We start from the raw sequence: 17,709 nt of genomic DNA on the forward strand, positions 1-17,709 counted from the left end.
GCTCTGATGTCCCTCCGTGATCGGCAGTGACCTGACAGTGTATGAGGTAGAACCCTTGCCTCCCACAAGTTGCTTTTGGTTAGTGTTTTTAATCACAGCAACAGAAAACAAACCAATTTTCAATGCAAGGTTGATTGAATCTCAGGTGCAGAGACCGCAGATACAGACAGTACTGCATACGATGCACACAAACTGACTCCATCCCTGGGGCCAGTCACGCGCCTGCAGTTCAGACGTTTTTTACCTCCTGTGCAAGGCAGGTTGTATTGACACAGAAGCCTTCCGCTGTACACTCAAAGGAAGAAGACAGAGCCAGCCGTGTCCACTGACTGGAGTGTGTCACTCCTAACAGTATCAGAAATGCTGCCTTCTTTCGGAGAGCTCTCTTGAAAACTGTCTACCAACTGTGTGCGGGTGAGCCAAGGTCCCCAGCCCAGGCTAAACCGTGCTAGAACGAAAGCAATCTAAACTCCTGTCTTCACCAACTGATTGCCATTAAAGTATCAGCTGAACCCCAGCACGACCAGCAGGAAGCCGCAATGTACACTTTTCTAGTCAGGGTTTTGGTTTGTTTTGTAAAATCCCAATGCTATGAAAAAGGCCTCATCCAGATAAATATGCCTTATACAAACTAGACCAAAAGCCCAAGGACCAAAATCAGCAGGGGACAGGGAAGGGAGAGGACCAAGAGGGAAAAAACATGACAGTAGCTTCCTGTTCTGCACAGTAAATCCAGGACATAAGAGCAGGTCACCACAGAAGCACAGGAAACTTGGCCAGCCAGTTGTTGTTTGTTGTGGTTGTTGTTGTTGTTTTCTGAGTCTACCAGTGTGAAGTCAGTGCGCAGTAGGACTAAGTCAGTCTGCAGTGATTTGCAGTCTGTCAGCTGCCTGTGGACAAAAGAGCCAAGAACGCCTTGAAACTCTGCCTTCAGATCTAGCGCACCCTCTAAGGCTGAGAGCCATCTGTCCGCAGATTCTTCCCAGCACTCCACAAAACACACTCTTCTAGAAACATCTACCAGATGAGGCACTCTGAGGCCCTGAGGACTTAGCGTGGGTGGGTGGTCCAGTTAGCTCCTTAAAGGCAGCTCTTGTGTTTGCCTGTCCTTCGGTAGTGTCTAAATTCTCAAGATGGAAGTTAGCGTCTGACTGGTCTTTCTCTGCAGTGCTGAAGACATTATTCATTTACTTAGGGCTCCTCTGTAGGGCAACACAGTTGGCCCCTCCTCCGCCCTACACTCACCCCTCATACACACTGGCCAAGCCCCGGCCCTGCTTCATATCCCTGAACTGACCTTCATCTGCTCAGTGCTTGCTGGTCGAATAGTTACTGCTTCCAAAAAGGAACGTAACCATCTGACTTTTTTGTCCCAAAAGCAAAACGGAGTGGTTGTGCCTTATTTGGCTCCTGCTAATATGGAGAGCACAAGGAGGGACACCTTTGGTGACTTTAATTGATGGAGCCCAAGCGACATCCTTAGTGCAATGGTCCCCTGGCGCCACCTGGTGGACGAATGTGGAATGACTCAAGACTGCCAAGTCCGGGAACTTGTGTCTGTTTAAGGGAGCCTCCTGAGAAAACATCAAGTATATTATTTGTCCTTCTCTGGGTACTTATATTTAACTCTGATTTTGAACTAAACAATAAAGCATTAGCTGCCTCTTTACTCAACACTTAATGCTACTAGTTAAGAGACTGTGTAACAATAACCACTCTCTCTTCTCCCTTCATAACTAAGGTCTTTGAAACCTGAATGTTCCAGCTGGGAAAGTTGTAGCAGCTTGCTCCTGTAGTTGAGGCTCAGAGAGAAACTGCAGACAGTTGAATGGCCCCCACACCCTGGCACACTCCAAGTCAGAACCGCTTCAGGACTGGTGCATATCATCTCAGAACCTCTTCAGGAGTGCACATCATCTTAGGGGATGGCAGTGGGGATCCAACGCACAGACAAGACCTAGGAGGCAAAAAAAAAAAAAAAAAAACAGGTTTCAGAGACGGACCAAGGAGCCCTGTGTAGTCAGGACACTCCCCCTCTCCTTTAGGGCTGACCTGAGTCTGCAGTCACATTCTGAACACCTTTTGATCTTAAAGTAGTTGAGTCTCCCAGAGTTGGACTGAAATTGTTTACTGTCCCAGTAATTATGAGGTAGGCTCTGTGTGCCATTATATCACAAACACACACACACAAAGGAACACACACACACACACACACAAAGGAACACACACTAGACACTTCTTGTTTTTATCTCAGTTCTGATGTGAACCAGGCCACATGTGTCTTGATGTCTGGGCTTCTATCACTAAAAGAAGCTGCACTCAGTATTTCATACTGTGATAGCTGAGAAAGATGGACAGACAGACATACCAACAGTCTCCTTTTTTTCTTGGGTGGAGGATACCACTTCCCTTTCTCCTCCAGCCCTGATCCAGTTTACTGGCTCCAGATGGTTCCAGGGACTCCTGAAGAAGGGCATCTAGACCATACAGTCTGAGAGGTGGATTCTGATCCTGTGGCTTCCCAGAGAGTTCTCAAACTCTTGAGGCTTCCACCACAAAATGGGTCGCTCTGAAAGATAATCCCAGGTCCCATTTAGTCCCGATCCTCATATGCTGAATCCATGGAGATGTGCTTCAAATCACTCTCAAGGCAAATTGCACACTGATCTGAAGTCGAGTGTGCTGAACGTCTTTGTCAAGAGTTCAGAAAAGGACTCGGTAGCATCCAGGCCTCCTGCTTCAGAAGTCCACATCGCTGGTCTTCAAAGTCGGCATAGGCAAAGATCACCTGGGAGCTCCTTTGATCTCTACACTCCTGGGTACACACGTGCCCTCACACATACAAATACACAAACACACAGACATACACCCGACCACATGAGGAGACACAAACACGATCACTGGGCCACTTCTTTCCTCCTATGGGTCATGCTCCCTTCTGTTCACACTTGACTTTCTTGTTCTATAAAAGTAAGTTTGCTCCTGAGTGATCCAACTTGTCAAATTCCTGACAAAGGTCCCAGGGGCAGCTTCCAGCCCAGAAACCAGCAAGTGTTTGCTCTACTTTCTCTCTTGGTATAAAATGATCAAACATTAACCTGTCATGTAGGACAGAATGGCTGCTGGCCAACTTGAGACCTTCTAGTCTGAGACTGGCCACTTTGAGACTCAGAACCCCAGGTCCTAGGCAGCCACTGTGAGCTTCTGTGAGCAGGAGTCAGATCTCACACAGCCCTTAACTCTTTGGTGTCTATCCCCTCAGGCCAAGGCAGCGCCCACAAACTCAGTAACCAGGTTGTGGGATGGGGGGACACAACACATCACCCTCAGGTGAGCCAAAGTCACCAGCAGAGAAAAGCTTGCTGGGGCAGGGGGTCGGAGGTCCTGTACAAGGTAAAGGGCACAGGAGCAGGGTACTCAGTACTCAAAAACAAACAGACAGTACCAAGGCTGGGCCTTCCCAAGGTGGGGCAGCTCTGACCATTGTTGGGTTGTGTTGTGTTGTGTTGTGTTGTGTTGTTTTTTAAGAACACATCAAGATGGAATAGCCTAGAAAATGCTGGCCTCACCACAGTAGGCCCTGTCAGAAGCCAGATTTCCAGACTTCCTGCAAGGAGCCTGTGGTTTCTCATTCATTCCTGTGCCTATGTGTGCCAAGCACTGTCTGCAAGCTAGAACTACACAACCATCCTTCAAATAAACTCCGACTGCTGGTGTACATGAAGCATCACGTATGTAACTGTGTCTGTGGAACTGCGGTGGGTGGCCGTGGCCGTGTGGGTTTCTTTCTAATCACAAGACAGCGATTGTCCACCCTGAGCAAGAGTACTTATAGAGCCAGTGACAAGGCGGCCCCGCCCTCAACCAGGGGTTAAAAATCACAATACAAGTAAAAATTAAACAAGTAAGACCACGTGGTGTCTGTGAACGTTTTGAAGTTCAAGGGGCTTTCATTTTGAATGGTGTAAAAAAAATTACTAAGGTACCAGAAGAAGAAATTCTCAGATAACACAGAGGCAAATATAGCCTTGAAAACAAAGTTCTATTGAAACACAGCTAGGTGATTTGCTTATCAATGTCATGCACATACCACAAGTGAATACATTTTTAAAAAGAGAAAAAGAATTGGGCTGATGAGATGGCTCACTGGAGGTGGGCACCTGGCACCACACCTGCCGTCCTGAGTTCAATCTCAGGGATCACACAGTGGAAGGACACACCCAATTCCCATGAGTTGTCCTCTGAACACCATAAGCACACATGGAACATTCAGACACAGGCATGAACACACACAGAGGCACGTACACACACAGGCATGCACACACACACACACACACATTCACACTCTTGCACATGTGCACACACAAATGTATTTAAAAGGCGGACCAATACAAACTATATTTGCGTGTTCGCTTCTACGTATGATGTACAAGGAAAGATGAAAGATGTTCAAAATGTAGCTGGAATGCTTGCTTGAACTCCGCCGGCTTCTGCACGCACTATTTCACTGGGCTCTGTGGAGAGAGAGAACTCGAGTCCTGGGGAGACATTGGGGGGGGGGAGTTAGGGCTCTGAGCAGCAGCACTGACTGCCTGAGGAACCCCAAGCCTCTGTTAGCCTTAATTCCATTACTTAGTTGGGGGGGGGGTCCCCAAAGGTCACAGGCTGCTCAAAATCTCTGCCCCTATTCCTGAACCCTAATCCTAAGGGAGAAAAGACAAAACTGAGACACAGGGCAAAATGTGGCTTTAGTTGTCCTGGACCGAGCTGTAACTGTACCGGGGCTGTCAGCAGTTGCCTAGGGGGTTGCCAAGTTTGCTCCCTGGCGGGAACGAAGATCTGAACCACCAGGAAAACCTAGAGGCCAAGCTACAGAGAACGGTAGCCATTTTATACCCTGGGGATGGGAAGAGCCTGAGGCAGGAAGCTCCCTAAACGGATGCTGGCGTGGGTATTTTATAGGCCGGGTCCCCATCCTTCCACCACGGATGCTAATACCTGCCCCGTGCCTTCCACCGATTCTCCGCCCACAGTCTCTGGGAACAAGGGGCCACCATCAGGAAGCCTGCTGCAACCCTGCTTTAGAACCATAAACAGAGTCTACAGCCCCATACGGAATGGCCACCCGGGAAAGGACCTGTGTGGCTCACGGTCCTTCCCTGCCTCTGGCTGCAAAAGGCCACCAGCATGGTGACCTCCAAGACTCCCTTCCCCGAGAGGCTCCTCAACACTCCCCTCAGTGACTACACAGGAAGCCCTGAGCAATCCAGCTGTGACCCAGCACAGCCAACCTCTGCCACACTGTCACCACAGCCACCTGGCCCCAACTCGTCCCTTTAGCCAACAGTGCCTGTGAGGCTTAGAGTCACATCTTGACAACCACGGAGTGAACTGAAATGTAAGAGAGCAGGAAACCCCTACAGCTTCTCGCTCTGCAGCCCGTCACTGACACCCAGTGACAGGTGTCCCTCAGACTGCGTGTCTGTCCATGGCTCCTCACCACCTAGAAGCCACCTCTGCTTCCTGTGCTGGGCTGGGGACAAGGAGACGCTTGTCACTGTTCACTAGTGTATGGAAAGCAGGGGAAGAAACACGAGACACGTCACCGTTTCATGGAAACAGTCCAAAGCCTGCAAGTGACTTCATATAAAAGTCTGTTTATTCCAACCTCAGTAAAAACGCAGCCGGTGCACCTCCATAGGAGGGAACCACGTGACCCCAGGAGCTCAGGAAAAGGGGGCTAGCAAAGTACTCAGGGTCTCAGCAGAAGCCTGGAGAATCCTCAGCTCTTCCATCCGCAAGGCTTCCACCAGAGAGAGCTGGCTTCTCAGTGACACTTTCCCGTCCTTCATGTCAGAAACCTGAAAGTCATTTTTAAATGTTTATTATAATAGAAATGTATGATAAAACTTACCATGTAAACTGCTTTCAGTCCCCGTCCCCACCCCCGCGTGAGGTAACCCCACCCCAGCCCCACATGGGATCACCATTCCCCTCCCCCACGAGAGGTGACCACAGTTACAACTCACACCAGATTACTTGTTAGTCCAAACAGAAACTCTCTAAGGATGACTGTGTAGGGACCCCGCTCTGGGGAATCCCTGTGTGGACAGCACATGTGCTCCACCATGTGGACGGCAACTGGCCTCCCCCGTGTGGACAGCACCCATCCTCCCCCGTGTGGACGGCACATGTCCTCCTCTGTGTGGACAGCACCTGTCCTTTTGTATTTTTATTTTCACTTAGCATAAAAGTGCATTAAAATTTTTAATTTTAACAATCACATTTCTTATAAATTATTTCTTATTAAAACAAAAAAATTATAAAATTAAAATACACACAGAAAAAAATACTTAAAATGCTATTACTAAGAGACCAGGCAGTGATTTCTATCTACTAAAACATGAGGTAAAAGTTAAGACTCAACCCAAGTACCCAATGATGAATGGATAAAGAAATGGGTACAGTCCAAAACAGAACCAAGGGCTGGTGACCAAACTCGAGTCTGGGGCATGAGCCTAGGTTCCAATTCCAATGTCACAAAAACGAGGCGGGGATCAGGAGACCCTATGTGTGACATCAGGAACAAGCCAGGAGGACACAAAGTTAAATGAAACAGGCCAGAGCCTCCGTGTTCTACTTAGGACTGCAGAAAGAATGGCCGACAGCACGTGAACGGAGGCGAGACTGTGGGGATGTCCGTCAACACACAGAGGGGAGAGAGCTCTCTGGACGGCAACACGTGAGCAGAGTTAGGAACAAGCAGTGTTCACCACACAGACGGTGAGAATTCTCTGCACAGGAAGCCAGGTGGACAGCACTGTGCTTGTGAAGCAGTTCCACATGTATGCGTGTATCAAAGCGCCACTGTGCACTGTACACTACATATGAAACTTGCAGTGGGATGTGCTGGCCCACTCACACACACGCGGAGGCCAGTGGGGGATGCTGGGCACCAGCTCCTATTGCTGTGAGTCGAGGTCTCTCACTGAACCTGGAACTCACCGCTTGGACTAGGCCAGCTGGTCAGCGAGCCTTCATAATTCTCCTGGTTCCACCTACATCCACCGGTCTCTGCCTATCCCCACCCCAGGCCTGGGCACACAGGCTGCCGTCCCAGCCTCCTATCCCTGCCCCAGGCACAGGCACAGGCACCGGCACAAAGGCTGCCATCCCGGTGCTGGGGATCTGAGCTGGGGTCCTCACACTCGCAGAGCAAGCGAGTCACGATCAGGCCTGTTCCCCAGCCCCATTTACTTAACTTTTAAAATGTAAACCTGTTAGCACAGTCACATACAGAAATCATAAAACATTTGCTCATCGGAGACTCTTAACATTTCCCAACAGCATGCACAGTAATCAGCCTCAGGACAGAAACCTTAGGCCCACACCTTGTGCAGCACAGCATGTGTCTCCTCGATGGTATCAGAGCATATTTTCTGGGCCACACTCAAGCTTGTCTTCTCATTTGTATCGGAGATGACTTCGCCAAGGAGCACCTTTTTCCAGGATGTGCTAGAACAGAAATGTTCAATAAGCTCATTTCAGCAGATCCCCCGCTACCGGAGATAGCACTCGCTCTGCAAGATGACACACATTACGCCCTACTCTTCCCAAGCATAGTAAAGCCGCCCCTAACCCAACCCGTGACATCGTTCAGCTCCTGAGCGGAGCCACCAGCACAGAGGAAGAAAGAGGAGCCGAGAGTAAATCAAAGGCCAACCACCCTGTCAGCTCCTGGCCAGCGGTGACTGGATTCTATTTTCACGGCAATCCTGGGTCTGGTGTACAAGTAATTGAAGCCACACCCACCAGCTACAGGGGCACAAGAGGCACAAGCACAGAACCAGAAGGCCAGGCTCTGGCAAATGGCCACAAGACTCGGCAGCTGCGGCACTGTGTGCTCCTTTAAGGAAAAGCTTTTCCTAAAAGGTGACAACCAAGAACACAGCTCACTGCCACACGCCCTCCAAATGGAAGGCGTCTGCAGCCAGGCCATTCTCTACCCCAGGTGAGTCTTGGCTTGCAGAGAAGGCTTTGAGAGAAGACAAAGCCAGTGTTGTACAGTCAAAAGACCACAGGGCTGTCAAGACAGCAACCAGGGAGCAAAAGGTTTCAAAGCAAGAAGGGGATCAACTCCAAGACCCTCTACTTGGAAGAAAGGATGGAGGAGCCACTGGAAGCAGGAAATCTGGGTGTGCACAAAGTGGCTTAGAAGCGGGAGGTTGGGGCTGGTGAGATGGTTCAGCAGGTAAGAGCACCTGACTGCTCTTCCAAAGGTCCTGAGTTCAAATCCCAGCAACCACATGGTGGCTCACAACCACCCGTAACAAGATCTGACACCCCCTTCTGGAGTGTCTAAAGACAGCTACAGTGTACTTACATATATAAATAAATAAATCTTAAAAAAAAGAAGCGGGAAGTTGGACGGCTGCTGAATATGTAAATTGAGTGACAGGCAGACAGATACTCCACAACAGGTCTCCTCAGGTAATAGGTTAACATCCGATTCAAAGACAATAGCTCAAAAGTCAGGATGTGACTTACCACACAAGAAAGCCAAGGGTTACAGTGTTCTTGAGTGTGTCATCTATAATAAATATCTAATTTAATCTTTAATCTTCATAATTCCCTACAAATAAAGCATACCATCCCATTCAAAGAAAACAAAATCGGGAAGGTACCGGCCTTAGTCACAAGGCAAAGCTGGCCACACAGCCATCAGCTAGAGCCAGCCATGTCACTCACATGAGGGAGCCTAAGGGAAGATTAATCTGGGCTGACCTCTGCAAGCAGTGGCTGCTGTAGCCTGAAAAAGATGTGCATACACCTCGTCCCCACAGGGTCCATACGGAGCAGGAGAAGTGAGCAGTGAGCAACTGGGAGAGCGGGACAAAGGGAAGAGGAAGACAAGAACCATGAGGAGCCACGCCCCTCCTGCCCTCCTGCTGTGCGCCAGGCGGACCACAGACCTTCCTGGGCTCTCTAGGGAATGACTCAAGGAAGGAGGCACAGTATGCTATTCTGTCATGGGCAATTATTTTTTAAAACTCTAATTTCCTTGTAAGTGGCCCTGCCCTGGTGCAAATCTGTGCTGCCCAAGAGTCAACTACATTTCTGGTCTTAAGGCCAGGGAGAAACTTTGCTTCTAAGTCCCAGAGGCAGTGGTGAGAGATGCTGTGAGGACAGCAGGCATCATGAGTGAGTGCGTGGTGCTAGGGCTATCCATACGCACGCACGGCTGGACACTTGCCCAGCATCCGACAGCAGCAAGGTGGAAGCTGCTGCCCTAACCAGCCCTGGGCCGAGCAGAGCGGTCACACCAGCTGACAGGCAGCTCTGGGGTGTGGCTGGCAGCCCTAACCCCTCAGAAAGGTTGGGGAGCCTGAGCAAGATGAACATCTACACTGGGGTTCTTCTACCCTGCTCCTTTCACGAAAACGGCCTTCAGCTGGGCTGGTTAGGACACAGTCAGAGGGGGTGGTGGTTAGGAGCTTGCTTACCACAGGAAAAGCCCACCCACTCGCACATGTGCCCCTGAACAGCGTCAGCGCTGACAATACTCAGTCACTCAGAGCAGTAAGCACAGGTCACCAGGGGTCACCTGGACAGAGTGGCAAGTTCTCAGAGCCACGCACTCTGGAAGGCTAAGGCCACTCAAAGCAGCGGGGCACAGTCCGCTCCTTCCCTCTAAACTCAAGCCCCCCAAAGCCCTCAGTTTCACCAGGAAGTGGGCACAGGTTGAACGGGGAGACTTACAAGTGCTCGGCTTCCAGACACAGCAACCTGAGAGCCGTGAGCAGCCTCCACGATGGCCCATCCCATCCAAATGTCAAATTTCTACAAAAGAAAAGCAGCAACGCAAATGTGTCACTGAGAAGCGACTCGGTGGCAAACACCTACAGAAGCTAGCAGTGGCTCCAACAAGGACAGTGTCAGGTCACCTCCACAGGGGCGAGAAAATCAGGCTGCGGCTACCATGAACAAAGCTGGGTAACAACAGGCTCTGTGTGGTTCACTCCCCACAAGGGAATCTGCTCTGACTGTGCTGGGCTGTGCTGGCTAGCTGATGTCAACTTGACACAAGCTAGAGTCACTGGAAAGAAGAGAACCTCAGCGGAGGAACTGCCTCCCTAAGATCCAGCAGCAGGGCATCTTCTTAATTAGTGAACAATGGGCAGGGCCCCGCCCACTGGGTGGAGTCATCCCTGAGCAGGTGTCATGGACTCTATAAGCACACAGGAGGTGCAGGCCATGAGGAACAAAACAGTAAGCAGCTGGCTTAGTCAGGGTTTCTATTCCTGCACAGACATCGTGACCAAGGAGCAGCTGGGGAGGAAAGGGTTTATTCAGCTTACACTTCCACATTGCTGTTCATCACCAAAGGAAGTCAGGACTGGAACTCAAGCAGTCAGGAAGCAGGAGCTGATGCAGAGGCCATGGAGGGATGTTACTTACTGGCTTGCTTCCACTGGCTTGATCGGCTTGCTTTCTTATAGAAACCAAGACTACCGGTCCAGGATGGCACCACCTACAATGGGCCCTCCCACCCTTCATCACTAATTGAGAAAATGCCCCACAGCTGGATCTCATGGAGGCACTTCCCCAACTGAAGCTCCTTTCTCTGTGATAACTCCAGCTGTGTCAAGTTGACACAAAGCCAGCCAGTACAGCAGCCCCTCCATGGCCTCTGCAGCAGCTCCTGCCTCCAGGCTTCTGCCCTGCTTGAATTCCTGCGATGTGGATGTGTAAGCCAAATAAACCCTTTCCTCCCAGACTTGCTTTTGGTCATGGTGTTTTTTCACAACAGTAACTCTAAGACAAGGCTAAAAGCCATTTCCAATCAATTTCAGCCAGACATTGAACTTGGTCACTGGACCACAGCAAGAGGCCTGGTAACTACATCACACATTTACAGTGAGATGAACACAGAAAGACCCTGGTCATCCCGGAGAACAAACAGCCACTGTCGCTGAGTACACAAAACCTGATTTTATCCAGAAAAGAAGGCGTGAAAGAGTTGGCGATCTGGTATAGTTCACCGTCCCTGATGTTCTGCTAGGGACCTGTATGGCCTGTGACAGCGCAGCTCCACCCCAACTGACCCTAGTCTGGGTCACGCACAGGACTGTTTCAAGCTTGACTCTCACATTCCTAAGTAAGGGTCTTCCACCCCTTGACTGCCTAGGACAAGGAGCCCAACTTCACTACAGTCTAAGAGCTTAATAAACACTTACCTGACAGCCATCACAGAGGCAGGAGGGTCACACCTACAGAACCAGAGCCAGGAGTACTGGCATGGGAAATCCCTGAAGGGATCATTTCCAGACTGAAAAGCACTTACCCTGTAAAGCCATGATCCTTCAAAATGGTTATCTTCTTGTGGACCTGCTTATCTGCGGGAGGGAGGAACTTAACCAGCATCTCTGCAGTAGAGAGGAGGGAACCATCAGAGACTGGGATGTAATTCAGATAAAGCACATGCCCCTCCCCCTCACTCACTCCCCCTCCCGTCAGCCACCCGGGATAACAAGAGCATCTGCTAATTCACACCAAGTGTCTTCTTTAGGGCAGCTCGCTGAGGTCCCAGGTCCCTGAAGAGCTGTGAGCTTTCCCAGGCGGAGGACAGAAGCACAGAAGCACAGAAGCGAGGCTCAGGCTGCCCCTAAGCACATCAACAGCCTAAGAGGAAGCCGCCAGAGGGTTAGCCCTGCTGGGGACCAGTCAGGAACAGGCTGCCTCAGAACACACAGAGGATGGCAATACTGCTATACACCAGATGCAAAGCAGTCCCTGCAGCAGTGACCGCAGCCACAGCCTGAACTGTGAAGACTGGCGGACTTTTTGAAGGAGAGAGAAAGAAATGGCTTTTTTTTTTTTTTTTTTTTTTTTTTTTGAGGTGACAGACTTCCATTCTGTGTTTTATAAAGAAAAAAAGCAGGGATTTTTGGGGTGTAACTCTGAGAGGAGCAAGCCTTCCTTTTCCTTCAGAGAGGGCCTGCACATGCCAGACCAGGCACGCCACTGAGCCAACCCTACTCCATGTTAAACATAATGGTTGTTCCATGTGTTTACAGCAACTGCTTACAGTCAGAGCCACCGCACGGCAAATCACTGCATGCATTTCTCACGTGTTGTGAGTGTACCGCACACATACGGAAGGCCAGAGGGCAAACTACAGGGGCCAGTTCTCTCCTTCCACCCTGGACGTCCTGAGGCCGGAACTCAGGTCACCAAGCTTTATGGCAAGCCCCTCTACCCACTGGCCCGCCTCGCTGCCCCAGCTCTGGCTCCTCTGGCTCTAATCTAAGAAGCATACTTGATGTTCTGCCTTACGAAGGCAGACAGCATCTCCTGAGAGTTCCTATACTCGTCCCAGCCTACACAAATGAACATAAGCCAGGCAGTGAAGCCTCTGGCGGCTTGCTCAAGGCTTAGCTGCTTCTACATGAGTGCTGAGTAAGTTTCCACTCATGACAGGCTTACTCCCTCTGCAGCAACAATGACGCCTCAGAACAAAGATGCCTGCTTCCTCCCGGCCATGACAGTCACACTCATCCGCTAAGCAGCTCTCTTCCCACTCCCCCGTCCTGGTTCATCATCCTGATGAACCCATCAATCAGTATCAATCGGTATCAATCAGTTGTGCTGATTTTACTTCAACACAGGAATTCCAATCAGGAAGGCCAGGTGGGCTCTGCCTGAGAAAACTGAATGGTGCCTAGGAGAGCTCTTTCCATTACAACAGGAAATAACCGTTATCAGCCAGTCCAACCTGCCGAGACAGGAACGCAGGCATGAGGATTGCAGACGGAGACAAAGCCATACTCCAGGAGCAGCCTCTGGTTATCATGGGGGCCGTAACAGATGAACACCTCCTGGTGCCTCCTACAGCGTGAGGCTGTTCTAATCTCATAGCATCTGGTTTTCTCGTTGAATGCTGCTTTTACCTACAGAAGAAAGGTATGAAATTCCTCTTTTTAATACAGGTCTAAAAGGCTCACCGAGCCACCATGGTAATTTCAGTACGAGGCAGTTGATACGCTCGGCAGTGAGACTCCCACGGACAGAGAACCCGACTCCTGCACTTCAGTCTGTTCCCTCCTCCATCTCGCCCTTACCCTGGTGAGGGGGACTCCAGTCATGGGCTTGGAAAATGACCCAGGGTGACACCTGAAGGGAGCTGATCTGTCACAAACAGCCTAAGGGAAGAAACTACGGCAATGCGGAGACTGTTGATGGCAGCTGCAGAGGCTTCACCAGCTGCGGTCTTGCTCGCTGGTTGTTATGTGTTTAGTTCTTTACGGTGATAAAGGCCTGTTGTAGCTCAGGACCCTCAGGCTCCCACCAACTATGGCTGTGGCTTTCCATGGTCATCTATAGAATCACCAAGGCCCACAAATGTCTACAGACAGCAATAAAATCCAAGTGAGGCTGCTGGGAATGACTGAGTCCCTGTGTCCAGCCTCACATGCTCTGTGTGCCAGTGTCACTGCCTGGGTCGGTGACAGCCTCACATGCTCTGTGTGCCAGTGTCACTGCCTGAGTCCCTGTGTCCAGCCTCACATGCTCTGTGTGCCAGTGTCACTGCCTGGGTCGGTGACAGCCTCACATGCTCTGTGTGCCCAGTGTCACTGCCTGGGTCGGTGACAGTCTCACATGCTCTGTGTGCCCAGTGTCACTGCCTGGGTCGGTGACAGTCTCACATGCTCTGTGTGTCCAGTGTCACTGCCTGGGTCGGTGACAGCATCACATGCTCTATGTGCCAGTGTCACTGCCTAGGTCAGTGACAGCCTCACATGCTCTGTGTGCCAGTGTCACTGCCTGGGTCGGTGACAGTCTCACATGCTCTGTGTGCCCAGTGTCACTGCCTAGGTCGGTGACAGCATCACATGCTCTATGTGCCAGTGTCACTGCCTAGGTCAGTGACAGCCTCATATGCTCTGTGTGCCCAGTGTCACTGCCTGGGTCGGTGACAGCCTCACATGCTCTATGTGCCAGTGTCACTGCCTGGGTCAGGAAAGGCTGTGCTCAGCACAGGGCCACAGGCTTGGAGGGCAGCGCAGTGCAGAAGCACAGCAGATGTTTACTAGAATGACGTCAGGCAGCATGAAGGCGGGTGGCCCGGCACATCCACCTGAAGCAGGTTACACCTCCACTACCATTCCATCCTTGACTGAAAACCCTTGTCCCTACATGGCCGGCTTCTGTAACCGCAGGACCGGTCTCCATGCTGGCCTCTCACCTGGACATGCGGGCTGTGATTCAGCAGATCCAGGAACGGAGCAAGCACACACGTGTCCGGCTCTGCGGAGAGGCACTCCTGCCTCCTGGACCTCAGGTACACAGCCCTGGTGTTCACCGTGCACCAGGCCCACAGGAAGGCTCGGTAGCTGAAAACGCCATCCACAGGCTCTGCAAACAGAGGCTGCAGGGTAGAGAAGAAGCCTCTAGAGGCGGCAAACAGGTCCTGCACGTGGGCTCTCTGCTCTTCCGCCTTCACCTTTAAAGGTCCGGGAAGAAGATCTACCACTTCCGGCTCCAAACACACCGGGCAGGTATATGACTTAGGTAAAACATCCAGGTAAGACTTCCAGAGGGACTGGCTGCCTGCCTGCATCTCTGAGACTAAGAAAGTGCACAGGGCCAGCAGAGGAGACACAGGCGGCTTCCACCTGGTGAAATGAGGAGACAGAGGGAAGAGTTAAAGAGTGGACTCACACAGGGTCGTTTGCCTCAGAGGGGCTGTGTTCAAGCTGTCAACTCTCCATCCAAGACGCAGGCATCTTTCCTAGGGCCATGCCTCTCCAGAGCCGCCACTTCCCTGGCTAGTAGGTAAGATCCACTCCGGTGTAAAAACAACACCTTGTTTCCAGCCTGGTTCTCCTGCTGAGGGCTTCTGAGTCTCACCGTGGTACAGAGGGTAGAAGGATAGAGAGCCACGCCATCCAACACAGTGAATGTTGGCTCAGTAACTATCTCAATTTAAACTACTTATAGTTAAGTAGTGCTTAAGACTCATTCTTTAGTAACATAAGGCACATTCCAGTCACTCCACAGGCATCTGAGGCTCCTGGATAGTGCAGAACAAAGCATCCCCACCTTTGCTGGGGGTTCTACTGGACGATGGCACCAAGACAGAACTGTGGACTCCTAAACTCCCGGGTTCTAATACAAATCATGTAGCTGGTGAATAATTACTCATAATTCAGTCCCTATGGCACAGACTCAAAAACATTACCGTTATTCTTCAAAGCCCAAATTCCCATGTTACCACACATTGTACTGCGATCTCTGAGTGACTCAGAGAATAAGGGCCAGAGCATCCTCACTTTGCATAGGCACATAGAGAGCTGGGGGGGTAAAGGGTTCATAGAAAGCCGGGAGAGGGGCCCATAGAGAGCAGGGGGAGGGGGTATCCACTTGGGTTAAGGGTCAACACCATCTTTGAACCCAACGTAGAAATAATTTCTGCTGAGGCTCTCCCTCCTCTGTCTTCAGGGATGCTCTGAAAGCAAGGCTCACTACCACATGCTCAGGACGTGACTCTCAATCTATAGCACCCATCCTCCTCCATTCCTAACTAAAGCTCTTCCCTAATATCAAATCTGTTCAAAGTTCAAGAAGCCAAGCTGGCACAATAGGGGAACCTGGGACAGTGGCCTAGCATCTGCCAGGCTTTCTAGGGTAGAAGGAAACGGCCACACCGTTGTCACGTACACCATCCCATCCCATGCTCACTTTCTAGTAAATAGGGGACAGGGTTCGCACCACATCCTAGGCAGCCTGGAAAACCTTAGAAACACAGTTCACACTGAACTAAGAACAACCCTGGAAGAGAACAAACCTTTCAATCGTACTAAGTATTCTCGGCTAGCCAAGAGCTGGGTCCTCATGCCCTGTGCTGCAAACGGGCTGTGAGCAGCACTGGCAGACACCATGTGCAAGGCGTGGTCACTTACTTCTTAATGTAGGGCCCTACGGAGCTTCGAATCACAGTGTCCGTGGTGAGCAGACAGCTCTCGGGCAGGGAGATAATCATCTGGCCTTCCTTGCCAAAGAGAGAGCAGAGTTTAGGACGGAAACCTAGGAGGTAAATAAAACCTCTGCTTTACCAGGACAGCCAATGATGATTAGCACGGGCTTAAAGATTAGCTCTAATTAACAAAAGACCAGCCTGATGGAGCTAAGATCTTCTGGGGGCACTTTCTCAGGGTCAGCACACAGAGGCTGGGGTCCACTGAGGGAACCAAGGCTGCACCTCAAGCTGGCAGCAGAACACGGTAAACAATGTGTAAGTGTCTGAAGGCACGAAGGGATCATGAGGAACAGCTAAAGCTTGGCGCTGAGACCCAGGAGAGGCCACTGGTGAAGGTGCAGCCTCTGTTGCAATGGAAATGCCAGGGCTGAAGGGCCATGGAAACAAACAGGTTTGGCACTATCAGAGGCCAGGAGAGGCCACTGGTGAAGGTACAGCCTCAACTACAGAGGAGATCCCAGTATCCTGGGGATGCCAGGTCCATGAGGTGACCATGAGGTGACCACGAGGTGACCATGAGGGACCATGAGGTGACCATGAGGTGACCACGAGGGACCGCAGCAGGAGTGGAGTGGAGCTGGCCTCAGCCTACAAGACACGCTGCGTGTGTTATGGATAGCATAGCCCAGAAGATCATGAGTGACCTCCAGATGCCAGACAATGAGCTACAGAGTCAGGAGGTACAACACGGGACTTAGGTTTTGATTAAGCATGATGTGTCTTATGCCTTGGTTCTTTCTCTTTTGGAATGAGACAACATTTAGCTTGTTTTTCTAAGTCTCAAAATTTTTATTATGTCAAATATTTTCATTGCATTCAACAAAACTCAGAATCTCTTTGAATCAGGATCAAATCTATACAACTATATCAGCCAACAAAAAATACTTTAAAAAAGAAAAAGAATTCAAACCACCAAAAGATACACTATATATATTCACAACAAATACAGAAGCGGAAGCCAACGGAAAAAGACAACTGAGTAACAGACATTCAAACTCTCGGGATCTGTCCACATCCTCCTTTCCTTACTACACACCTCAAACAGGTCTGAGGGTCAGAAGAGTCTTGCAAGACTTACTTAGAAGGTGAAGAAAATTATTGAAGATGTGCTCAAGTGTCTTATAAACAATATTAACGAGGATGGTCTCGGTATTCTGTCTGGCTTCAGCCTCCTCCTTAACCCTGCAGACTTTCTCTGACGTTGCACTCCCACTTTACAACACCATGATCTATACCAGTGCTACCCGAGGGAAAAGCAAGAACCCAGCAGGATGGGTAAAGTCCCGAAGCTCATTAGCAGCTCGTTAGCTGCTCATTAGCAGCTCGTTAGCTCTACACATCAGTGCTGTATTTTGATCATCTGCCTTTTCAAGTGTCATTCCAAATGACAGTCTACCTCAGTGAGTTCGAATGCACAGTAGAAATGTCCACCTCTTACATGACGAGTTCTTCCCTGAGTGACAGGGCTGCTCCAGGGAAGGGTCACTTCTTACCTAAAGTGTCCAGACCCCAAAAGGAACTCTATTATTGTCTGTGAAAAGACAGAAATACCAAGCAACGCCGGGCGTGATGGCGCACGCCTTTAATCCCAGCACTCGGGAGGCAGAGGCAGGTGGATTTCTGAGTTCCAGGCCAGCCTGGTCTACAGAGTGAGTTCCAGGACAGCCAGG

The 17,709-nt window shown here is 50.4% G+C and overlaps 1 protein-coding gene across 2 annotated transcripts in view; it reads right to left on the reverse strand.

Moving 5' to 3' along the window:
• Positions 1–5,641: 5,641 nt before the first annotated feature.
• Positions 5,642–17,709, reverse strand: part of Setd4 (SET domain containing 4) — a 20,061-nt gene continuing 7,993 nt past the window's right edge. The window contains exons 5-11 of one of the 2 annotated variants that reach the window (XM_021209964.2): positions 15,963–16,051; positions 14,246–14,675; positions 12,776–12,950; positions 11,345–11,426; positions 9,760–9,840; positions 7,392–7,515; positions 5,642–5,861 (exon numbers count right to left, since the gene is read on the reverse strand). In XM_021209964.2, coding sequence (XP_021065623.1) covers positions 5,727–5,861; positions 7,392–7,515; positions 9,760–9,840; positions 11,345–11,426; positions 12,776–12,950; positions 14,246–14,675; positions 15,963–16,051 — 1,116 coding nt within the window. In that variant the 3' untranslated portion in view covers positions 5,642–5,726. Of the gene's footprint in view, positions 5,862–7,391; positions 7,516–9,759; positions 9,841–11,344; positions 11,427–12,775; positions 12,951–14,245; positions 14,676–15,962; positions 16,087–17,709 lie in introns of both variants that reach the window. The other variant, XM_029544227.1, reaches the window with a different exon arrangement.

This window comes from Mus pahari, chromosome 12 (assembly GCF_900095145.1).
Source record: "Mus pahari chromosome 12, PAHARI_EIJ_v1.1, whole genome shotgun sequence".
Lineage (NCBI taxonomy): Eukaryota > Metazoa > Chordata > Mammalia > Rodentia > Muridae > Mus > Mus pahari.